Source organism: Bufo gargarizans, chromosome 2, assembly GCF_014858855.1.
Source record: "Bufo gargarizans isolate SCDJY-AF-19 chromosome 2, ASM1485885v1, whole genome shotgun sequence".
Taxonomy (NCBI): domain Eukaryota; kingdom Metazoa; phylum Chordata; class Amphibia; order Anura; family Bufonidae; genus Bufo; species Bufo gargarizans.
Window position 1 is genome coordinate 383,343,652 of NC_058081.1, and position 21,777 is coordinate 383,365,428.

Consider the following 21,777-nt stretch of genomic DNA (forward strand, 5'->3'; position numbering starts at 1 on the left):
TGCCATCCTGTAAAGTTGGGTTAGAGCTTGCTATTTTGAGCTCAGGCGCAGTGCACAGCACGTACCGTGCATGCCAGCGCTCAGTTATTTTCGCTGGCCCCATAGAAAATGAATGGAGGGTGGCTGCGCATGCGCAGAGCGCCATCCTTCACTTGCGGAGCTCCGTTCTCAAAATAGGTTGGGGTCCCCGCTGTGGGACCTGCACCAATAAGACAATTGGGGCATATCCTAACATTATGCCCCCATTGTCCTTTAATTACTGAAATTGTACATTTCCATTAGAAAACTATCTCTGAAGTGGCCTCTTGTGCTCCAGTTAACTGAACTGACTGCTGCTGCCCTCACTGCCTCTCTCCTATCCTATTTAGCCCTAAAACTGGCTATATACACACACTGTCCCCCCAAAAAGTCACCACCAAAAAAAAAAAAAAAGGTCACACTCTAATATTTCGTTGGACCACCTTTAGCTTTGATTACGGCACACATTCGCTGTGGCATTGTTTCGATAAGCTTCTGCAATGTCACAAGATTTATTTCCACCCAGTGTTGCAGTAATTTTTCACCAAGATCTTGCATTGATGATGGTAGAGTCTGACTGCTGCGCAAAACCTTCTCCAGCACATCCCAAAGATTCTCAATGGGGTTAAGGACTGTACTCTGCGGTGGCCAATCCATGTGTGAAAATGATGTCTCACAATTTACGCCTGATGAATCCTGGCATTGTCATCTTGGAATATACCCTTGACATCAGGGAAGAACAAATCCATTGATGGAATAACCTGGTCATTCAGTATGTTCAGGTAGTCAGCTGACCTCATTTTTGGAGCACATACTGTTGCTGAACCTAGACCTGACCAACTGCAGCAACCAGATCACAGCACTGCCCCCACAGGCTTGTACAGTAGGCACTAGGCATGATGGGTGCATCACTTCATCTGCCTCTCTTCTTAGGCTACTTTCACACTAGCGTTCAGAGCGGATCCGTTCTGAACGGATCCGCTCATATAATGCAGACGGTTGCTCCGTTCAGAACGGATCCGTCTGCATTATATTGTATAAAATTTTCTACGTGTGAAAGTAGCCTGAGCGGATCCGTCCAGACTTTTACATTGAAAGTCAATGGTGGACGGATCCATTTGAAGATTGAGCCACAGTGTGTCATCTTCAAACGGATCCGTCCCCATTGACTTACATTGTAAGTCTGGACGGATCCGCACGCCTCCGCGCGGCCAGGCAGACACCCGAACGCTGCAAGCAGCGTTCAGGTGTCCGCCTGCTGAACGGAGCGGAGGCTGAACGCCGCCAGACTGATGCATTCTGAGCAGATCCGCGTCCACTCAGAATGCATTAGGGCTGGACGGAAGCGTTCGGGTCCGCTTGTGAGCCCCTTCAAACGGAGCTCACAAGCGGACAGCCGAACGCTAGTGTGAAAGTAGCCTTAGGCCTCATGCACACGACCGTTGTGTGCATCCGTGGCCGTTGTGCCGTTTTCCGTTTTTTTTCACGGACCCATTGACTTTCAATGGGTCCGTGGAAAAATCGGAAAATGCACCGTTTGGCAGCCGCATCCGTGAGCCGTGTTTCCTGGCCGTGAAAAAAATATGACCTGTCCTATTTTTTTCACGGCCAACGGTTCACGGGCCCATTCAAGTCAATGGGTCCGTGAAAGAACACGGATGCACACAAGATTGGCATCCGTGTCCGTGATCCGTGGCCGTAGGTTTTAGTTTCATACAGACGGATCCGAAGATCCGTCTGCATAAAAGCTTTTTCTGATCTAAGTTTTCACTTCGTGAAAACTCATTTCCGACAGTATATTCTAACACAGAAGCGTTCCCATGGTGATGGGGACGCTTCTAGTTAGAATACACTGCAAACTTCGTACAAGACTGCCCCCTGCTGCCTGGCAGCACCCGATCTCTTACAGGGGGATATGATAGTACAATTAACCCCATCATATCCCCCTGTAAGAGATCAGGGCTGCCAGGCAGCAGGGGGCAGACCCCCCCCCCCCTCCCCAGTTTGAATATCATTGTGCGGCCCCCCCCCTCCCCTGTTGTTAACTCGTTGGTGGCCAGTGTGCGCACCCCCCTCCCTCCCTCCCTCTATTGTTTTAATACATTGGGGCCAGTGTGCGCGCCCCCCCCCCAACCCCCCCTCCCTCCCTCTATTGTTTTAATACATTGGGGCCAGTGTGCGCGCGCCCCCCCAACCCCCCCTCCCTCCCTCTATTGTTTTAATACATTGGGGCCAGTGTGCGCACCCCCCCAACCCCCAACCCCCCCTCCCTCCCTCTATTGTAATCATCATCGGTGGCAGCGGAGTAGAAGATTTTCATACTTACCTGCTTCTTGCTGCTGCGATGTCTGCGTCCGGCCGGGAGCTCCTCCTACTGGTAAGTGACAGGTCTGTGCGGCGCATTGCTGTCACTTACCAGTAGGAGGAGCTCCCGGCCGGACGCAGACATCGCAGCAGCAAGAAGCAGGTAAGTATGAAAATCTTCTACTCCGCTGCCACCGATGATGATTACAATAGAGGGAGGGAGGGGGGGGTTGGGGGGGTGCGCACACTGGCCCCAATGTATTAAAACAATAGAGAGAGGGAGGGAGGGGGGGTTGGGGGGGCGCGCGCACACTGGCCCCAATGTATTAAAACAATAGAGGGAGGGAGGGGGGGGGGGTTGTGGGGGCGCGCGCACACTGGCCCCAATGTATTAAAATAATAGAGGGGGGGTTGGGGGGCGCGCGCACACTGGCCCCAATGTATTAAAACAATAGAGGGAGGGAGGGGGGTGCGCACACTGGCCACCAACGAGTTAACAACAGGGGAGGGGGGGCCCACTGGCCACCAATGAGTTAAAAACAGGGGGGGGGTCTGCCCCCTGCTGCCTGGCAGCACCTGCCAGGCAGCAGGGGACAGTCATGTACACAGTTTTTTTGTATATTCTAACCTGAAGCGTCTCCATCACCATGGGAACGCCTCTGTGTTAGAATATACTGTCGGAAATGAGTTTCACGATGTAGCTCATATCCGACAGTATATTCTAACATAGAGGCGTTCCCATGGTGATGGGGACGCTACAAGTTAAAATATACCATCGGATTGGAGAAAACTCCAATCCGATGGTATAACAGAACTCCAGACTTTACATTGAAAGTCAATGGGGACGGATCCGTTTGAAATGGCACCATATTGTGTCAACTTCAAACGGATCCGTCCCTATTGACTTGCATTGTAATTCAGGACGGATCCGTTTGGCTCCGCACGGCCAGGCGGACGCCAAAACGACTTTTTTTTCATGTCCGTGGATCCTCCAAAAATCAAGGAAGACCCACGGACGAAAAAACGGTCACGGATCACGGACCCACGGACCCAGTTTTTGCGGGCCGTGAAAAAAAACTGTCGTGTGCATGAGGCCTTACCCTGATGTGCACATCACTCTGGAACAGAGTAAATCTGGACTCCTCAGACCACATTACCTTCTTCCATTGCTCCAGTCCAATCTTTATGCTCCCTAGCAAATGAAAGCCTTTTTTCTGGGTTGCCTTACTGATTATTGGTTTTCTTATGGCTACACAGCTGTTCAATCCCAATCCCTTGAGTTCCCTTCGCATTGTGCGTGTGGAAATGCTCTTACTTTCACTATTAAACAAGTGATCGCCAATCACAATCATTCCGGATTTTTTCCTCGCCACATTTCTTCCTCTAATACGATGGGTCCCCACTTTCCTTCCAGTTTTTAATAATGCGTTGGACAGTTCTTAACCCAATTTTAGTAGTTTCTTCAGTCTGCTTATAGATGTTTTCTCAGCTTGATGCAAACCTATGATTTGACCCTTCTGAAACCGACTAACATCTTTTCCATGACCACGAGATGTGTCTTTCGACATGGTTGTTTAAGAAATGAGAAGCAACTCATTGCACCAGTTAGGGTTAAATAACTTGTTGCCAGCTGAAAGATAATCGCCCATGCAGTAATTATCCATGATCTGTCTCAGTTATTGATGGCAGTGCAGCAGATGCTTACACGGAGCTCAGACACACTCTGTCTGAGGGCAGGGCATCTGTTATATATCGAGTTCTAATCTAACTTCACAGGATGGGCACACTTCCTCTAAGGCTCCATTCACATGTCCGTAGTGTGTTGCGGACCTGCAACACACCCGCCTGGCACCCCTATAGAAATGCCTATTCTTGTCCACAGTTTTATTTTTTTATGTATTAAAACACAAGAAAAGCTATATAAATATGGCATCACCGTAATTGTACTGACCTGGAAAATTAAGCTAACAGGTCAGCTTTACTGTATCGGGAACACTGTAAAACGAAGCCCATAAAACAGACAGAATTGCGCGGTGGGGAGGGGGGGTTCCAATTCAACCTCATTTGGATTTTTTCCAGCCTCCAAATTACATTGAATGCAATATAAAAGTGTGTGAACAAAAAGTTATGGCTTTGCGAAGGCAGACAATAAAAAATAAAAATGCAAAAACTGAAAATCACAAGGTCCTGGAGGGAAATAAAAAAACACCGCAATTCATGTGGATTTTTTTTTTAAGTCTTGGGGATAATTTTGTTGTTTAATCAAGTGTTCTGGAAGTTATGTTAAATAACTATGCTATGACTATAAGGCCTCATGCACACGACCGTTGTGTGCATCCGTGGCCGTTGTGCCGTTTTCCGTTTTTTTTCACGGACCCATTGACTTTCAATGGGTCCGTGGAAAAATCGGAAAATGCACCGTTTGGCAGCCGCATCCGTGAGCCGTGTTTCCTGGCCGTGAAAAAAATATGACCTGTCCTATTTTTTTCACGGCCAACGGTTCACGGGCCCATTCAAGTCAATGGGTCCGTGAAAGAACACGGATGCACACAAGATTGGCATCCGTGTCCGTGATCCGTGGCCGTAGGTTGCTTTCATACAGACGGATCTGAAGATCCGTCTGCATAAAAGCTTTTTCTGATCTAAGTTTTCACTTCGTGAAAACTCATTTCCGACAGTATATTCTAACACAGAAGAGTTCCCATGGTGATGGGGACGCTTCTAGTTAGAATACACTGCAAACTTTGTACAAGACTGCCCCCTGCTGCCTGGCAGCACCCGATCTCTTACAGGGGGATATGATAGTACAATTAACCCCATCATATCCCCCTGTAAGAGATCAGGGCTGCCAGGCAGCAGGGGGCAGACCCCCCCCCCCTCCCCACCCCAGTTTGAATATCATTGTGCGGCCCCCCCCCCCCTGTTGTTAACTCGTTGGTGGCCAGTGTGCGCACCCCCCTCCCTCCCTCCCTCCCTCTATTGTTTTAATACATTGGGGCCAGTGTGCGCGCGCCCCCCTAACCCCCCCTCCCTCCCTCTATTGTTTTAATACATTGGGGCCAGTGTGCGCGCGCCCCCCCAACCCCCCCTCCCTCCCTCTATTGTTTTAATACATTGGGGCCAGTGTGCGCGCGCCCCCCCAACCCCCCCTCCCTCCCTCTATTGTTTTAATACATTGGGGCCAGTGTGCGCGCGCCCCCCCAACCCCCCCTCCCTCCCTCTATTGTTTTAATACATTGGGGCCAGTGTGCGCACCCCCCCAACCCCCCTTCCCCCCTCCCTCCCTCTATTGTAATCATCATCGGTGGCAGCGGAGTGGAAGATTTTCATACTTACCTGGCTGCTGGCTGCTGCGATGTCTGCGTCCGGCCGGGAGCTCCTCCTACTGGTAAGTGACAGCAATGCGCCGCACAGACCTGTCACTTACCAGTAGGAGGAGCTCCCGGCCGGACGCAGAGATCGCAGCAGCCAGCAGCCAGGTAAGTATGAAAATCTTCCACTCCGCTGCCACCGATGATGATTACAATAGAGGGAGGGAGGGGGGGGGGGGGTTGGGGGGTGCGCACACTGGCCCCAATGTATTAAAACAATAGAGGGAGGGAGGGGGGGGTTGGGGGGGCGCGCGCACACTGGCCCCAATGTATTAAAACAATAGAGGGAGGGAGGGGGGGTTGGGGGGGCGCGCCGCACACTGGCCCCAATGTATTAAAACAATAGAGGGAGGGAGGGAGGGGGGTGCGCACACTGGCCACCAACGAGTTAACAACAGGGGAGGGGGGGCCCACTGGCCACCAATGAGTTAAAAACAGGGGGGGGGGGTCTGCCCCCTGCTGCCTGGCAGCACCTGCCAGGCAGCAGGGGACAGTCATGTACACAGTTTTTTTGTATATTCTAACCTGAAGCGTCTCCATCACCATGGGAACGCCTCTGTGTTAGAATATACTGTCGGAAATGAGTTTCACGATGTAGCTCATATCCGACAGTATATTCTAACATAGAGGCGTTCCCATGGTGATGGGGACGCTACAAGTTAAAATATACCATCGGATTGGAGAAAACTCCAATCCGATGGTATAACAGAACTCCAGACTTTACATTGAAAGTCAATGGGGACGGATCCGTTTGAAATGGCACCATATTGTGTCAACATCAAACGGATCCGTCCCCATTGACTTGCATTGTAATTCAGGACGGATCCGTTTGGCTCCGCACGGCCAGGCGGACACCAAAATGACTTTTTTTTCATGTCCGTGGATCCTCCAAAAATCAAGGAAGACCCACGGACGGAAAAACGGTCACGGATCACGGACCAATGGAACCCCGTTTTGCGGACCGTGAAAAAAAACGTCCGTGTGCATGAGGCCTAACTATGCTATGACTAAGAGCTTGTTATAACTGGAATAGCTTGATCTGGCTATTTACAGGTCTGGTACTATGCCACATTCGAGCCTTGGAGGAAACGCCCCATACAATACATCCTGTGTTCCCATTTCCAGATTGCTGGACATATTGGAACGCACAGTTACAATTATATCCCATATTCTCATAATAAGAATCCCTCCAGTTAATGACGGGAATACTAATTAAAGGGTTTCAGTCATCTGAAAATATTAAGCTGGCTGACATTAGCGATGTGCTATATTTAGTGCCATCTCAGTGCCTGCCTCCGTTATTGAGAAAAACAAACTTTTATAATATGCTAATTAGTTCTAGGTGCAGGGGGGGGGTGTTGCCCTTGCTCCCAGAGGCTCCATTCTCCCACCTCTGGCCACGCCCTGCTACACTAGATTGACAGGGGCAGGTAAGGCTACTTTCACACTTGCGTTCGGGGCTCCACTTCCGTTTGAAGGCTCTCACAAGCAGCCCCGAACGGATCCGTACTGCCCTAATGCATTCTGAGTGGATGCGGATCCGCTCAGAATGCATCAGTCTGGCAGCATTTGGGCTCCGCTCCGCTCAGCAGGCGGACACCTGAACGCAGCTTGCAGCGTCCGGGTGTCCGCCTGGCCGTGCGGAGGCAAACAGATCCGTCCAGACTTACAATGTAAGTCAATGGGGACGGATCCGTTTGAAGTTGACACAATATGGCTCAATTTTCAAACGGATCCGTCCCCCATTGACTTTCAATGTAAAGTCAAAACGGATCCGTTTGCATTATTTTTTGTTCATGGTAATGCAAACGGATCCGTTCTGAACGGATCTAATCGTTTGAATTATAGGTGCGGATCCGTCTGTGCAGATACCAGACGGATCCGCACCTAAACGCAGGTGTGAAAGAAGCCTAACGCTGCTCTCTTCCAGCCGGCCGTGTCTGCAGTGTAAATCTCGTGCCGTTCAGTATTTGGCGCAGGCGCAGTGAGTGATGGGCGCTTGCTGGCTGCCAGCTTCCTCATTGCGCATGCACTGAATACTGATCGGCACAAGATTTTCACTGCAGACACGGCCGGCGGGAAGGGGGCAGCGTTGCCTGCCCCTGTCAATCTAGTGTAGCAGGGCGTGGCCAGAGGTGGCAGAATGGAGCCTCTAGGAGCAGGGGCAACACCCACCCTGCAACTAGAGGCTAATTAGCATATTATTCAAGTTTGTTTTTCTCAATAAAGGCTTTAGGCCAGGCATCCTCAAACTGCGGCGCTCCAGCTGTTGTAAAACTACAACTCCCACAATGCCCTGCTGTAGGCTGATACCTAAAGGGTGTTCCAGCATGCTGGGAGTTGTAGTTTAGCAACAGCTGGAGGGCCGCAGTTTGAGGATGCCTGCTTTAGGCAGTGAGATGGCACTAATATAGTTATGTTCAGCTGACATAAGCTGGCTGACATTAGCGATGTGCTTAATACCCATTTATCAGGTGACAGAAACCCTTTAAGGGCTCTTTCACACTTGCATATTCTTTTTCTGGCATAGAGTTCCGTCGTCGGGGCTCTATGCCGGAAAAATCCTGATCAGGATTATCCCAATGCATTCTGAATGGAGAGAAATCCGTTCAGGATGCATCAGGATGTCTTCAGTTCAGAACCGTAAAGTTTTTTGTCCGGAGAAAATACTGCAGCATGCTGCGCTTTTTGCTCCGGCCAAAAATCCTGAAGACTTGCCGCAAGGCCGGATCCGGAATTAATGCCCATTGAAAGGCATTAATCTGGATCCGGCCTTAAGCTAAACGTTGTTTCGGCGCATTACCGGATCCGACGTTTAGCTTTTTCTGAATGGTTACTATGGCTGCCAGGATACTAAAGTCCTGTTTGCCATGGTAAAGTGTAGTGGGGAGCAGTATACTTACCGTCCGTGCGGTTCCCGGGGCTTAAGATCCATGATCCATGCGCACGGGGCGCTCTGACGTCATTCTGGAGCGCCCCGGGAGCCGCCCGGGCGGTAGGTAAACTGCTCCCCCGCTCCCCACTACTACTATGGCAACCAGGACTTTAATAGCGTCCTGGATGCCATAGTAAAACAGAATGCATTTTAAAGACTGATCAGTCTTCAAATGCTTTCAGTTCACTTGCGGTGTTACGGATCCGGTGGGCACTTCCGGATCCTAACAACGCAAGTGTGAAAGAGGCCTAAAGGGGTTGTATCACTAACACTATTCTACGTATTTAATAGCACCTGGATCTGAATACTAATTAAACATTTGTTACAGCCAGTAAGTTATTCAAAAATGTATTTTTATTGTGCCACCTGCTGTTTAAAATTTTCCAGTAACGGCTGAAGTAGTCACACATGATCAGTGCCATCCTTGCTACCAGCCATATCTCCTGTCAGGAGCTGTGCCTGTGACAACTACATAAGACATGCATGCCCCCTAAGAAAGTATACACCTGAGCTGTTAACCTGAAATATATATTTATATACAGGGTGGCCCTGTGTCCGAGTTAAAAAAAATAAAAATGCAAACTTATCTACAAATGTGTGTTCTGTGATTCATTACTATTAATATCTATGGGTGCAAAGAAAAACTGCCTAAAAGACATAAAATAAAATATAAATTCACACTACAGACATAAAATCAGCCTCCCTATAAGAGCAGGAAATATTAGGAAATTGCTATCCATGCGTGGCTGTATTATTTATGAAATCCTCAGTGATGAATGTGGGGGGGGGGGGGGAGCCGGTACTGATCCAGGCAGCAGGCTAGCACGTTCTAGATCACGGGTGTCAAACACAAGGCCCGCGGGCCGAATCCGGCACGCCAGACCTCGTCATGTGGCCCGCGTAGCCGTCGCCGGCCGCCAGCCTTCACCTTTTATTATCACTTCCTGCAGGCGGCCCCTGCAGGAAGTGATAATAAATCGCATAAGGAGCGCTGTGTATTACCGGTACTTACAACTACAAGCGCTCGCCGAGAGGAGGCAGGCTGGGAGGATGGGCGCTGGCAGTGTGTGTCATACGTCACGCGCCTGCGACGCCCACTTTATGAATGAAGCAGGCGGCGTGGGCGCATGACGTATGACTCACGCTGCCAGCGTCTGTCCTCCCAGCCTGCCTCCTCCCTCCTCTCGGCGAGTGCTTGTAGTTGTAAGTACCAGTAATACACAGCGCTCCTTATGCGATTATATACATACGGTAACCATTAACTATTAGAGATACGATTATACAGTGAGCGGGGCCCGTGTAGTAGAATAGTCACTGCACGGGCCCCGCTGTCATTATAAAAGCAGATGCCGGCCCCTAGCCCGTGTATTGAGGGTCATTCACTACTACAGGGACACTTATGGAGGGGATCTGTGGATGACACATAGCATAAGATGCTATATATGTGTCATCCACAGATCCCCCCATAACTGTCATACACAGATCTGTAGTGTCCCACTAGGTAAAGGTGGGCACTACACAGGTTAATGTGTTGCATTGCATTAAAGGTCATGTGCTTGTTTTCCCTGTATTATCTGGGTGTCAGGCCTGTAAGGGTGTAGTTTAGCCTCCCAGACGTTAGAGGGAGCTGGAGAGCCCTAGTTATATATAGGAAGACCCAGACAGGGAAGAGTTAGTTCATTCCAGGGGACTAGAGGAGTCATTTCGTCCACCTGAAGCTCCTGAGGCTAGGATTGGCTCAGTGGAGACACCCCAGTTGCAGGACCCAACCTCCTGGGAGAAACCCACAGTCATCCACTTTACAAGAGAGGGTGATCCAGGGTAAGCTAAGTAACCCTGATGGGCAGATGCAAATAGAAAGGAAAGCAAGAATCTAATACCTGAGGAAGACTGTAACCAAGGATTTAAGCCACCTTTTAGGCATCCGGGCCTTGGAATATAAAGCCAGAGCATGAGTTCTAGAAAGGACAGTGTACATTGATTCTGAGGAAAGGTACAACCTGCTGCTGAGTGCTTGTGAATTTACCCTCTGCGTATCTTGCATGACTATTACCTGCCAATTTGTGAATAAGCCTACTTGTGGAACTGTGATTGAAGGACTGTACTACTACCTGCTGTACAAAGTTGGATTGTTCAGTAAAATTACGTTTGGTTCACTATTCTACTTGTGTACCTCCATCATTCAACTACCAACCGGCGTGCCACCGTCCAAAGGCACTGGCGTCATGAATACAACAGGGACCTTGCCCCAGGCACTCAAAATACCCGTAACATCCAGGGCACCTCATCCACCATCAGGCCTGGTCCCTATATACAGAGTGTGCCCCAGAGGAACCGTGTCTACCTCTCCTTCACTGCCACGCGCCTGCCCAGGGTTCTCCCATACAGTGAGTAACCCTCGATTGCCCCATATCCGTGACCTCACTTCGTCTATGCCCTGCAAGTCTGGCGTGTTGCATAAATTGGCGTCACGAACAGGATACGAATATTCCTGCGCCATAGCGGATTTAAAAACTGTGTGCTGAAAATTGTCTTAAAGTGACATGCCCCAATTGTTTTATTGAAAATTGCTGGGCCAAAGTGAACTGTAATAATTGCGGTGTGAAGATTGCATTGTATGGACTATTTTCTGCCGATTTGAGTCACCGCTTGCTGTCAGTGAATAGACAGCCATATTGCCCACTTGACCTGATCGGATTACAAGTGCGCCTCGTGGAGCTGTTTGGCGCGAAAAAGAGGACTTTGGCACGAAAAGAATCAGGCGGAGCCATCGCCCAGCCAACCAGGAAGAAGAACCCCGCCTACCTGAGTCCCGGAGCTACGAGAGGCCGCGCCTACCTGCTGACGCGGTACGCAGGACGTCCGATACCCGTAGCTGCGCATCTTGCGAGACTTGGAGCGAGCACCACCGGAGTAAGTACCGGCTTCTCCGCTTACCTTACCGGGAGCTTCCCGACCCCTGCCAGGGCACCGGAGGGACCCCCGCTAGTCACCAACGGCTTGTCTGAAAAAAAAAAAAAGGTTAAAGTTACTGCCATAGCCAATCCGGTCCGCTACATTTAAAGGGCCATACCCACCTAGCAACGCCATGTCCGCGGTCGAGGAAATCGCACAGGCAGCCCCAGTCGTGCCTGCTCAAGTACCCGCAGCCGACTCTGGGGCCCCTGCCGCCGCGGCACCGCCAAGCCTGATGCCGCTAACCATGCCGTACTATTTCGGGGCCCCCTGGTTCCCACGTTATTCAGGGGAAGCCCACAAGTTAAAAGACTTTAGGGAACAGATGCTGGCTCTGTTCCGGCTTTATCCCATCAATGCTGAGCAGCAAATGGAGATCCTCTTAGCTCAGTTAGAAGGGGCCGCCCGCAGGGAAGTAATGTCATGGCCCCGTTCTGAGAAAAATAGCCTGGAACAGATCTTTGAATGTTTGGGCACCACGTTTGAAGTGATCCAGCGGAACAGAGGGATAAAACTTAACATTTAATATCAAAGAAATCTAAAATAAATGGGTAGACACCAGAGGATGAGCCTCTACAACAAACAACAATTAAAGACAGCCCTATGGGCATAAACTTGTACATATACATACAAAGTGTGGCCAAGATGGTATAGGTAAATAATAAGGAACGTTCTCACCCGATTAACGACCAGGGTTTCTCGCAGAGATGGCTAATGGTGGAGAGGATCCTGGAATACTTGATGGCCACACTTGAGACGAGTAGGTATAGGTGCCCCTTTGACGTAGGTGGGTAACAGGGCGATCAACCCTAGACGGCCCTGAATAGGGGGGCAGGGGCTAGTACGCCCTACCTACCTATACGGGGAACTTGCCCCGCAAGGAGCGTCCCCGTCCGGATACCTGGCCCTGGGGGGACAGATTCCCTAGTAATCCCTAAAAAGATTTTGCTCCCTACGTGTCACGTTTCAATTCGTGAAGAATATCGTCAGGGGAGATCAGATGGTGGTCACAGGGCTATGGATGGGGCCTGTGCAACCATTGAGAGGGGGGAAAAAAAGTACAAAAAGAGGGGAAGGTAGGGTCAAGTGTCCGTTAGTGTGTGTAGCCAGTCAGGCTGAATCACACAGGACACGACCGCATCAAGGTTCTCTTATCCATAAGGATACAGCTGCATCAGTGGGTGCCAGCTATAAAGGATAAGAGGGGCCACAGGATGGTCAATCCAGGGGCAGGCTGTCAGCCTGCCCCTGGATTGACCATCCTGTGGCCCCTCTTATCCTTTATAGCTGGCACCCACTGATGCAGCTGTATCCTTATGGATAAGAGAACCTTGATGCGGTCGTGTCCTGTGTGATTCAGCCTGACTGGCTACACACACTAACGGACACTTGACCCTACCTTCCCCTCTTTTTGTACTTTTTTTCCCCCCTCTCAATGGTTGCACAGGCCCCATCCATAGCCCTGTGACCACCATCTGATCTCCCCTGACGATATTCTTCACGAATTGAAACGTGACACGTAGGGAGCAAAATCTTTTTAGGGATTACTAGGGAATCTGTCCCCCCAGGGCCAGGTATCCGGACGGGGACGCTCCTTGCGGGGCAAGTTCCCCGTATAGGTAGGTAGGGCGTACTAGCCCCTGCCCCCCTATTCAGGGCCGTCTAGGGTTGATCGCCCTGTTACCCACCTACGTCAAAGGGGCACCTATACCTACTCGTCTCAAGTGTGGCCATCAAGTATTCCAGGATCCTCTCCACCATTAGCCATCTCTGCGAGAAACCCTGGTCGTTAATCGGGTGAGAACGTTCCTTATTATTTACCTATACCATCTTGGCCACACTTTGTATGTATATGTACAAGTTTATGCCCATAGGGCTGTCTTTAATTGTTGTTTGTTGTAGAGGCTCATCCTCTGGTGTCTACCCATTTATTTTAGATTTCTTTGATATTAAATGTTAAGTTTTATCCCTCTGTTCCGCTGGATCAGTACGCACGCTAATTAATTTGGGATTAAGTAGGCCCGGTCGCCAAATCCGGCCTCTTTGGTTTTCTCACCACGTTTGAAGCCAGAACGGTGTCAGAAGTTAAAATACGTTTCTTCAGCAGAAAGCAGCAACCTGGAGAGTCGCTCCGTGATTTTGCCCTGTCCTTACAGGAGACACTGAGAGCTGTAGTCCAAGTGGATCCTAAAGAAGGTGAGGACCAGGACCGGACTCTTAGAGAGCAATTCATTGCAGGCATAAGTACTGAACATTTAAAGGGCCAGGTACGGATGTTGTCAGCTCAACACCCTCACTGTACATTCTTGGATTTTAAAGAATTGGCCATCAGCATACTAGGCCAGAACCCTGCTCCAGGGCCAGCAACCTTCCCTGAACCCCAGGCTTGTCAGCCAAAGACTGTTAATGTGGGGTCTGCAGGAGTCGGTCAAGCCACCCATGCTCCAGTCACGGATGTAGTGGCAGCACTAATGGAGCAAGTGAACTATCTTACTCTAAGTCTAGAGAAGGTGTGCAAAAAGATAGAAGAGTGGGAGAGACCATTGTTACTAGAAGATGAAGGTCCTTTCCCTCCAAGGCTCCCACCTGCATATGGAGATGTGTATCCAAAAGAGCCTGATGGGTGACCGAAGTACCGGCCCAGAAGTAGAAAACAGCCTGTCTGCCATCACTGCAAGAAATATGGACATACTGAATCAATGTGCTGGCAGTTAAACGGGTAACCCCTGAGGCAGGGGACCGCCCCTCGGGAGGTAGAACAGTAGGTCCAAAGGATCCAAACTGGATGCCTAAGTATGTAGGATCCCGTCCGAAAATTAATATATGTATCAACGGGATACCCTTTGAAGCCCTGTTGGACACCGGGTCACAGGTCACCACCATTCAACGGCCTGCCTTCGACAAGTTCTGGGATCCAAGTCTCCTCACCCAGCCACCAGAGTCCTGGCTAGATATCATCGCTAGCAACGGTAAGCCAGTGAAAGTGCATGGGTATTGGGAACCTACTCTTCAGGTGGGAGAAGCCACCCTGCCACAGCAAGGCGTGATTGTGGTACAAGCCGGAGGTAAAGGAGGACACCCTGTGATCTTAGGGACTAATGTTCTTAAAAAGTGTTACTCCGAAGTGCTTGAAGCGTTGAATGAAACCATATCATCCGCCTCACCTGCTTTCAGAAGAGTTATTCAGAAAACCATTAGTGTGCTGTGCGCTCAACAAAGGTTCGCCAACAAGAAAGGAGAAATTTGCACTGTCCGGATCCGGGATAACCGGCCGGTGATTTTGCCTCCAAATTCCCAGATCATCCTGTGGTGCCGTGCTGTATTAGGGATCCAGGGCCAGGACTATCAAGCCCTAGTGGAACCTATTCCTATTAAGGATCATCCTTTCGTACGAACAGCCAAGAGCATGGTGACCGTGTCTCAAGGTAAAGTGCCTGTTTGTTTAATCAACTTAGGTGATCATCCCGTTACTCTCTTTAAACACTACCCCGTTGCTCAGCTTTTCCAGGTGTCTTTCCAGGATGTGATCCGTCTGCCTGCCGCGGAGGCGTTCCAGACCGCGCAGAACAGCAGCACCCCAACGGCCTTCTGGTGGGAAGAACTACATGTGGGGGACGAATCCACCCCAAAGGAGCAAATAGAGGGAGTCCTGAAGCTGGTGAAGGAGCACCACCAGGCTTTCAGTAAACACTCCACAGACTATGGAGAGGTCAGTGTAATCCAACACACCATACCCACTGGCTCTCACCCTCCTATTAAGGAGAGGCACAGACCCATACCACCTACTACCTATCAGTCTGTGAAAGAGATGATACAAGAGATGAAAGACTCTAATATAATCCGGGACAGCCATAGTCCCTGGGCTGCGCCCCTAGTGCTTGTTCGAAAAAAAGATGGCAGCATAAGGTTCTGCGTGGATTACAGGAAAATTAATCAAATCACCCACAAAGATGCATATCCATTGCCACGCATTGAGGAGTCCTTGACTGCCCTGGGGTCATCAGCCTATTTCTCCACTTTGGACTTAACCAGTGGGTACTGGCAGGTACCCATGGCCCCGGAAGATCGAGAAAAGACTGCTTTCACTACACCTATGGGCCTGTTTGAATTCAATTATATGCCGTTTGGACTGTGTAACGCTCCAGGAACGTTCCAGAGGCTGATGGAACGTTGTTTAGGCCATAGGAATTTTGAAACTGTGCTATTATATCTGGATGATGTCATTATATACTCCAAGACGTATGAGGACCATCTAAAGCACCTGGGTGAGGTGTTTCAAGTTCTTACTAAATATGGCCTCAAAATCAAGCCATCCAAGTGCCACCTGCTGAAACCAACCGTCAAATATCTCGGGCACATTGTCAGTGCCGAAGGAGTACAGCCTGATCCTGACAAACTTGCTGCTGTCCGTAACTGGCCTACTCCCACGACCGTGAAAGAGGTGAGAAGCTTTCTCAGTTTTGCAGGGTATTATAGGCGATTTATCCCGCATTTCGCATAAATTGCAGATCCCATCCAGGAACTCTTGAGGGGGCATCCAAAAAAGAGCCCAAAGACTTCTATTCCTGTTGAGTGGAGTGAAGAGCGGGAAATTGCCTTCCAACTCCTAAGGAAGAAGTTGACTGAACCCCCTGTTCTGGGTTACCCAGATTATCAGAAGCCATTCCACCTCTACACAGATGCCAGTAAAAGAGGCCTGGGGGCCGTGTTGGCTCAAGTGCAAGATAACAAAGAAAGGGTGATTGCCTACGCCAGCAGATCCCTGAAGGGAGCTGAGAAGAACGACCTGAATTACAGTTCTTTCAAGCTGGAGTTTCTTGCCTTAGTGTGGGCTGTGACCGAAAAGTTTAAGGACTATCTCGCTGCCACACCGTTTGTTGCCTTCACAGATAATAATCCCCTGGCGCATCTGAATACAGCCAAATTAGGGGCACTGGAGCAGAGATGGGCCTCCCGCCTGGCCAACTATGATTTTACTGTGAAGTACCGGGCAGGCCACTCCAATGATAACGCTGATGCTCTGTCACGACTCCCCACTACCGAAGCCCCAGATGAACCGAAAGATGCCTGGGAAGAGGTGGAGATGCCAGCGTTTTATAATAAATTTACCCAGCAGGATAATATACGTACTGAAGATTCCCCTGCTGCTGATCCTTCGTCATCAGATGGTCCTGAGTCCAGAGGCGATCAAGAAAGATGGATTAAGCTCCAGTCCGAAAGTAGAGTCCTTGGTGAACTGCTCGACTTCCTTACCAGTGGAAAAGTCCCTGAGAGGATCCGCAGGAAGAGTGCAGACCCAGAGCTAGTGAGACTGTGGAGACATCGCCATCAACTATTCCTTCAAAAGGGCCTGTTGCTCAGAAGGAGTCTGGATCCAGTGTCCTATGATAGAGTGTATCAAATTCTCCTGCCACGTCGGGATGCCAGCCTGGTGCTGGATATGTACCACAATCAGTCCGGACACTTCGGTGTGCAAAAGACTGAGGCCACCATTCGCAGAAGATTCTATTGGACCGGGATGAGAGAAGATATCGAGAAATGGTGCCGAGAATGCACTGCCTGTGCTGTGGGGCGGACTGAACGCCATGACCAGAGGGCGCCTCTCCATCCCATCGTAAGTAAGGCTCCTTTAGAACTTGTTGCTATCGATCATGTAAAGTTAGAGCCGAGTCGCTCAGGGTATACATATGCCATGACTATAATTGATCACTTTACTAAGTTTGCAGCAGAAGGACTATGACCAGACTGCCCATGCGGGACCCCTGGCTCTGGGAGACAAGGTATGGTTGAAAAACAACCACCGGACCAGCAAGTTGGACAGCAAATGGGAAAGGATTCCCTACCTTATTACTGCCATACCCAATGCTGCAGCCCACATTTACCAGGTATCCAGGGAAGGAAAAGGTCCCCAAGTTGTTCACCGGAACCGCCTCAAGCCCTGTATAGAAGGAGAACCAGCGGCAGAGGAGATGGAGCCTGAGCCTACTGAGGAAGAGTTGCCGGCTCCACCTATGGACCCTATGCAGGCTGTGGAGAACTTAATCCATGATAAAGAGCCGCTCCATTGGGCCCTCACGCCTTGGTTGAATTTATTGGTTCCTGCTCCTGTTCCTGTTAGCCCTCAGCCTCCTGAAGAAGCTCCAGAGGCGGTGGGCTCCTCAGACCTTCCTGAATCCAGGCAGGAAGAATCCCTGCCAGTAAGAAGGTCCACCCGTTCTACCAGGGGGCACCGACCTGTGAGGTTTGTGGACTACGTTATGGGCCCAGGTAGCCCCTCATGGGAAACCCCTGTTTAACCATTACAAGCCTGGGTACGGAGTCATGTTGTTCTTTGAGCCTCCAAGGACTTATGTTTATTTACTTTTATACGGACTATCCTGGTTTATTGATACGCTGTGCCAGGTCAGCGCCCCTGTTCCCTCACATTATCCTGAGAGAAGAGAACGACGCCCCTTGTCATCACTCCTTTCAGTGCATTTATTAACTGTGATATTGTTAATGTGGTGAATATTGTATATGCATGTTCTCTGCTGTCTTTCAGGTTGCCGCTTCCAGATGGGCGGACCCTCCATGTTGCGCCGAGGACGGGCAACGTTATAGCGTGGGGGTATGTAGTGTCCCACTAGGTAAAGGTGGGCACTGCACAGGTTAATGTGTTGCATTGCATTAAAGGTCATGTGCTTGTTTTCCCTGTATTATCTAGGTGTCAGGGCTGTCAGGGTGTAGTTTAGCCTCCCAGACGTTAGAGGGAGCTGGAGAGCCCTAGTTATATATAGGAAGGCCCAGACAGGGAAGAGTTAGTTCATTGCAGGGGACTAGAGGAGTCACTTCGTCCACCTGAAGCTCCTGAGGCTAGGATTGGCTCAGTGGAGACACCCCAGTTGCAGGACCCAACCTCCTGGGAGAAACCCACAGTCATCCACTTTACAAGAGAGGGCGATCCAGGGTAAGCTAAGTGACCCCGATGGGCAGATGAAACTAGAAAGTGCAGCAAGAATCTAATACCTGAGGAAGACAGTAACCAAGGATTTAAGCCACCTTTTAGGCATCCGGGCCTTGGAATATAAAGCCAGAGCAGGAGTTCTAGAAAGGACAGTGTACATTGATTCTGAGGAAAGGTACAACCTGCTGCTGAGTGCTTGTGAATTTACCCTCTGCGTATCTTGCATGACTATTACCTGCCAATTTGTGAATAAGCCTACTTGTGGAACTTTGATTGAAGGACTGTACTACTACCTGCTGTACAAAGTTGGATTGTTCAGTAAAATTACGTTTGGTTTACTATTCTACTTGTGTACCTCCATCATTCAACTACCAACCGGCGTGCCACCGTCCAAAGGCACTGGCGTCATGAATACAACAGGGACCTTGCCCCAGGCACTCAAAATACCCGTAACATCCAGGGCACCTCATCCACCATCAGGCCTGGTCCCTATATACAGAGTGTGCCCCAGAGGAACCGTGTCTACCTCTCCTTCACTGCCACGCGCCTGCCCAGGGTTCTCCCATACAGTGAGTAACCCTCGATTGCCCCATATCCGTGACCTCACTTCGTCTATGCCCTGCAGGTCTGGCGTGTTGCAGATCCCCCATAAGAGCCACCCACAGATCCCCCATAAGTGTCACCCACAGATCCCCCATAAGTGTCACCCACAGATTCCCCATAAGTGTCACCCACAGATCCCCCATAAGTGTCACCCACAGATCCCCCATAACAGTGCCATCCACAGATCCCCCATAACAGTGTGTCACCCACAGATCCCCCATAACAGTGCCATCCACAGATCCCCCATAACAGTGCCATCCACAGATCCCCCATAACAGTGCCACCCACAGACCACAATTAGTTCAAAACCCACCAAAAGCACACCTTTTGGTTCAAATTTTTTTTTTCTTATTTTCCTCCTCAAAAACCTACGTCTTATAGGGCGAAAAATACGGTAACCCTTACAGTTCTGGAATGTGTTGGATAACACTGACAGGATTATGTCAGTGTTATCCAACACATTCCAGAACTGTAAGGGTTACATAGCATCATAAATCAGTATAATGCTATGTGACCCCAGTCAGCGCTTGCAGGTCAAGCTTTCAGAGCTAATTATTACTTACATTATTACAAAAAACAGTAATAATTAAATGCAGTGACAATAATTTATGATAATAAAGAGTGGACACATAGTCCTACAGATACAACCGGCCCTTTGAGGGTGACCAAACTGCTGATGCGGCCCCCGATGAATTTGAGTTTGACACCCCTGTTCTAGATGTTCCCAGCAAGTGCCATCTCCTCACCTCACCCTTGTAGAAGGCTTCTACAACAGTGAGATGGCACTTGCTGGGAAAATCCACCTTAAGCCAACATCTACCGCTTCCGCCTGCTCCCTGGTGTCCCAGCACAACCCCGGTTTATTACATGTAATCTCATGCACTTCAGACAGATCCAGATCACTTGACTGCCTGTCACAGTTCTAGATATGTACGCTTCTACAACTCGTATGGGGCCAACATCTACACACACTGCCTGGTTGTGTGCCACCCATACCAGCTGGATAGATGGGAGAGAGCTGCAGGGATACTGTCACTGACCTCGGTGATCACGGTGGAGTGGTAGAGGTCCCGGTCATAGCGCCAGCCGTCCAGACACTTCTCCTTCTCGATGTCCTCCACATTGACGTCCACCCCAGGAAGGAGCCCCAGGGCAGAGTAGTTCCTCAGGGTGTCCAGCCTGTACCTCCAGCACCTGCTCTCCACCGGCTGCCCATCCTTCTCCTCCCAGGGGATGCTGACATTCTTCCAAGCCTGGCTCAGGTTGGCACTGTCGGGCACCAGGCACCGGTGCTCAGGAGTGGCAGCCAGGAACATGACAGACATACCATTGAAGCCATTGGGTATGGTGCTGGCGCTGAGGAGGAAGAAGATGGTCAGCTGAAAGGGCCCCCAGTCCCCGAGGAAGGAGGTCGCCTCATCATAGTCTCGCATGGCTGGAAGTAGGCAGAGCGCTGCCCTAGCACTAAGTACAAAGAATAAGCTGGCGCTCCTCAAGTTGTTTTGAAGGGAGTCCGTGCCCTCAGAGAAGCCGCGGGAGGCGGGGCTCCTGCACTGTCCTCCATGGCATCTGTCTGTGCTGCCGTCCGTGACTTGTGTTTGCTATCTACTTCATTGCAGACTGTATTCACCAGACAGGACATTTGGAACCATAGCAGAGTCTTCCTCAATGTCCAAATCACGTGTATATACACGTGTAGTGACGTAATCACACCAATATCAATGGACAGCCGCCAGGATCCATACACAAACCACCATCCTCATCACATACCTCCCAACTTTCAAAGAAAGGAAAGAGGGACAAAGTTCATGTTAGATGTGCAGTTCTAGTATATGGAGGCGCTATCCTGAGAAGAGACCAGCCTTGGTACCCCCGCCAATGAGCTCAGGGATGCCAACCATCCAAGCTGTAAAAATAGGTAACTTTTTTCCAATGTCTGTGAAAAAAATAGACCCCTCCGTGATTTTTCTTTAAGGCAGGTAGTACTTACAGGGGTTGTCCCGGTTCTGAGCTGAACCCGGGACATGTCCCCATTCCCCCCACCCTATCTGATAGGAGTATTGGGGCATTTCATACTAAAATCCTCTCCCTTGCCCAGCTCAGGACAAGGGCAGTTTGTTTATATTTTTTTGCACTGCTTCGCCTAGCAGCGTTACCAGTGACGTCACCAGCTCTGATAGGCAGGATTTAGCGCTGCCCTTGCCGTTTTACAGGCTAGTGCTAGGCGGACGCCTCCACCTAGCTTTACCCACAAAGAGCCCAGAATTTCAAAAAGCCCTTGCCCTGCGGGATTCACTGCAGGGCAAAGGAAAGCATTGGAGCATGAAATGCTCCAATACTCATGTCAGGGGGGCTGCCTGGGTGAAGATGGGGATATGTCCCGGTTCAGATTATTTTATAGAATAGTTTGGTGATAATTCTCATCAGATATTGAGCTATAGGCATGGATTACTTATAATCTTTATCATTTATTATAGTTTAACTATTTGTCCGTAAAAACATGTTGGTTGTCCGTGATTAACTTGTCCAGAAAAAAAGTCTGGTTGGCCACCTTGAATCAGCTGCCTCCTCCTCTATCTTTATTGCACGCCAAGATCTTCTATGCAGTGAATTACAACTTCCTCTTCCTGTCAAGTTAATGGAGCGTA

The 21,777-nt window shown here is 49.9% G+C and overlaps 1 protein-coding gene across 2 annotated transcripts in view; it reads right to left on the reverse strand.

Annotated features, from left to right (window-relative positions):
• Positions 1-21,160, reverse strand: part of LOC122928194 (solute carrier family 22 member 4-like) — a 355,141-nt gene extending 333,981 nt beyond the window's left edge. Inside the window, exon 1 of one of the 2 annotated variants that reach the window (XM_044280782.1) lies at positions 20,170-21,160. In XM_044280782.1, the coding sequence (XP_044136717.1) occupies positions 20,170-20,562 (393 nt within the window). In that variant the 5' untranslated portion in view covers positions 20,563-21,160. The remainder of the gene's footprint in view (positions 1-20,169) is intronic. The other variant, XM_044280781.1, reaches the window with a different exon arrangement.
• Positions 21,161-21,777: the final 617 nt, after the last annotated feature.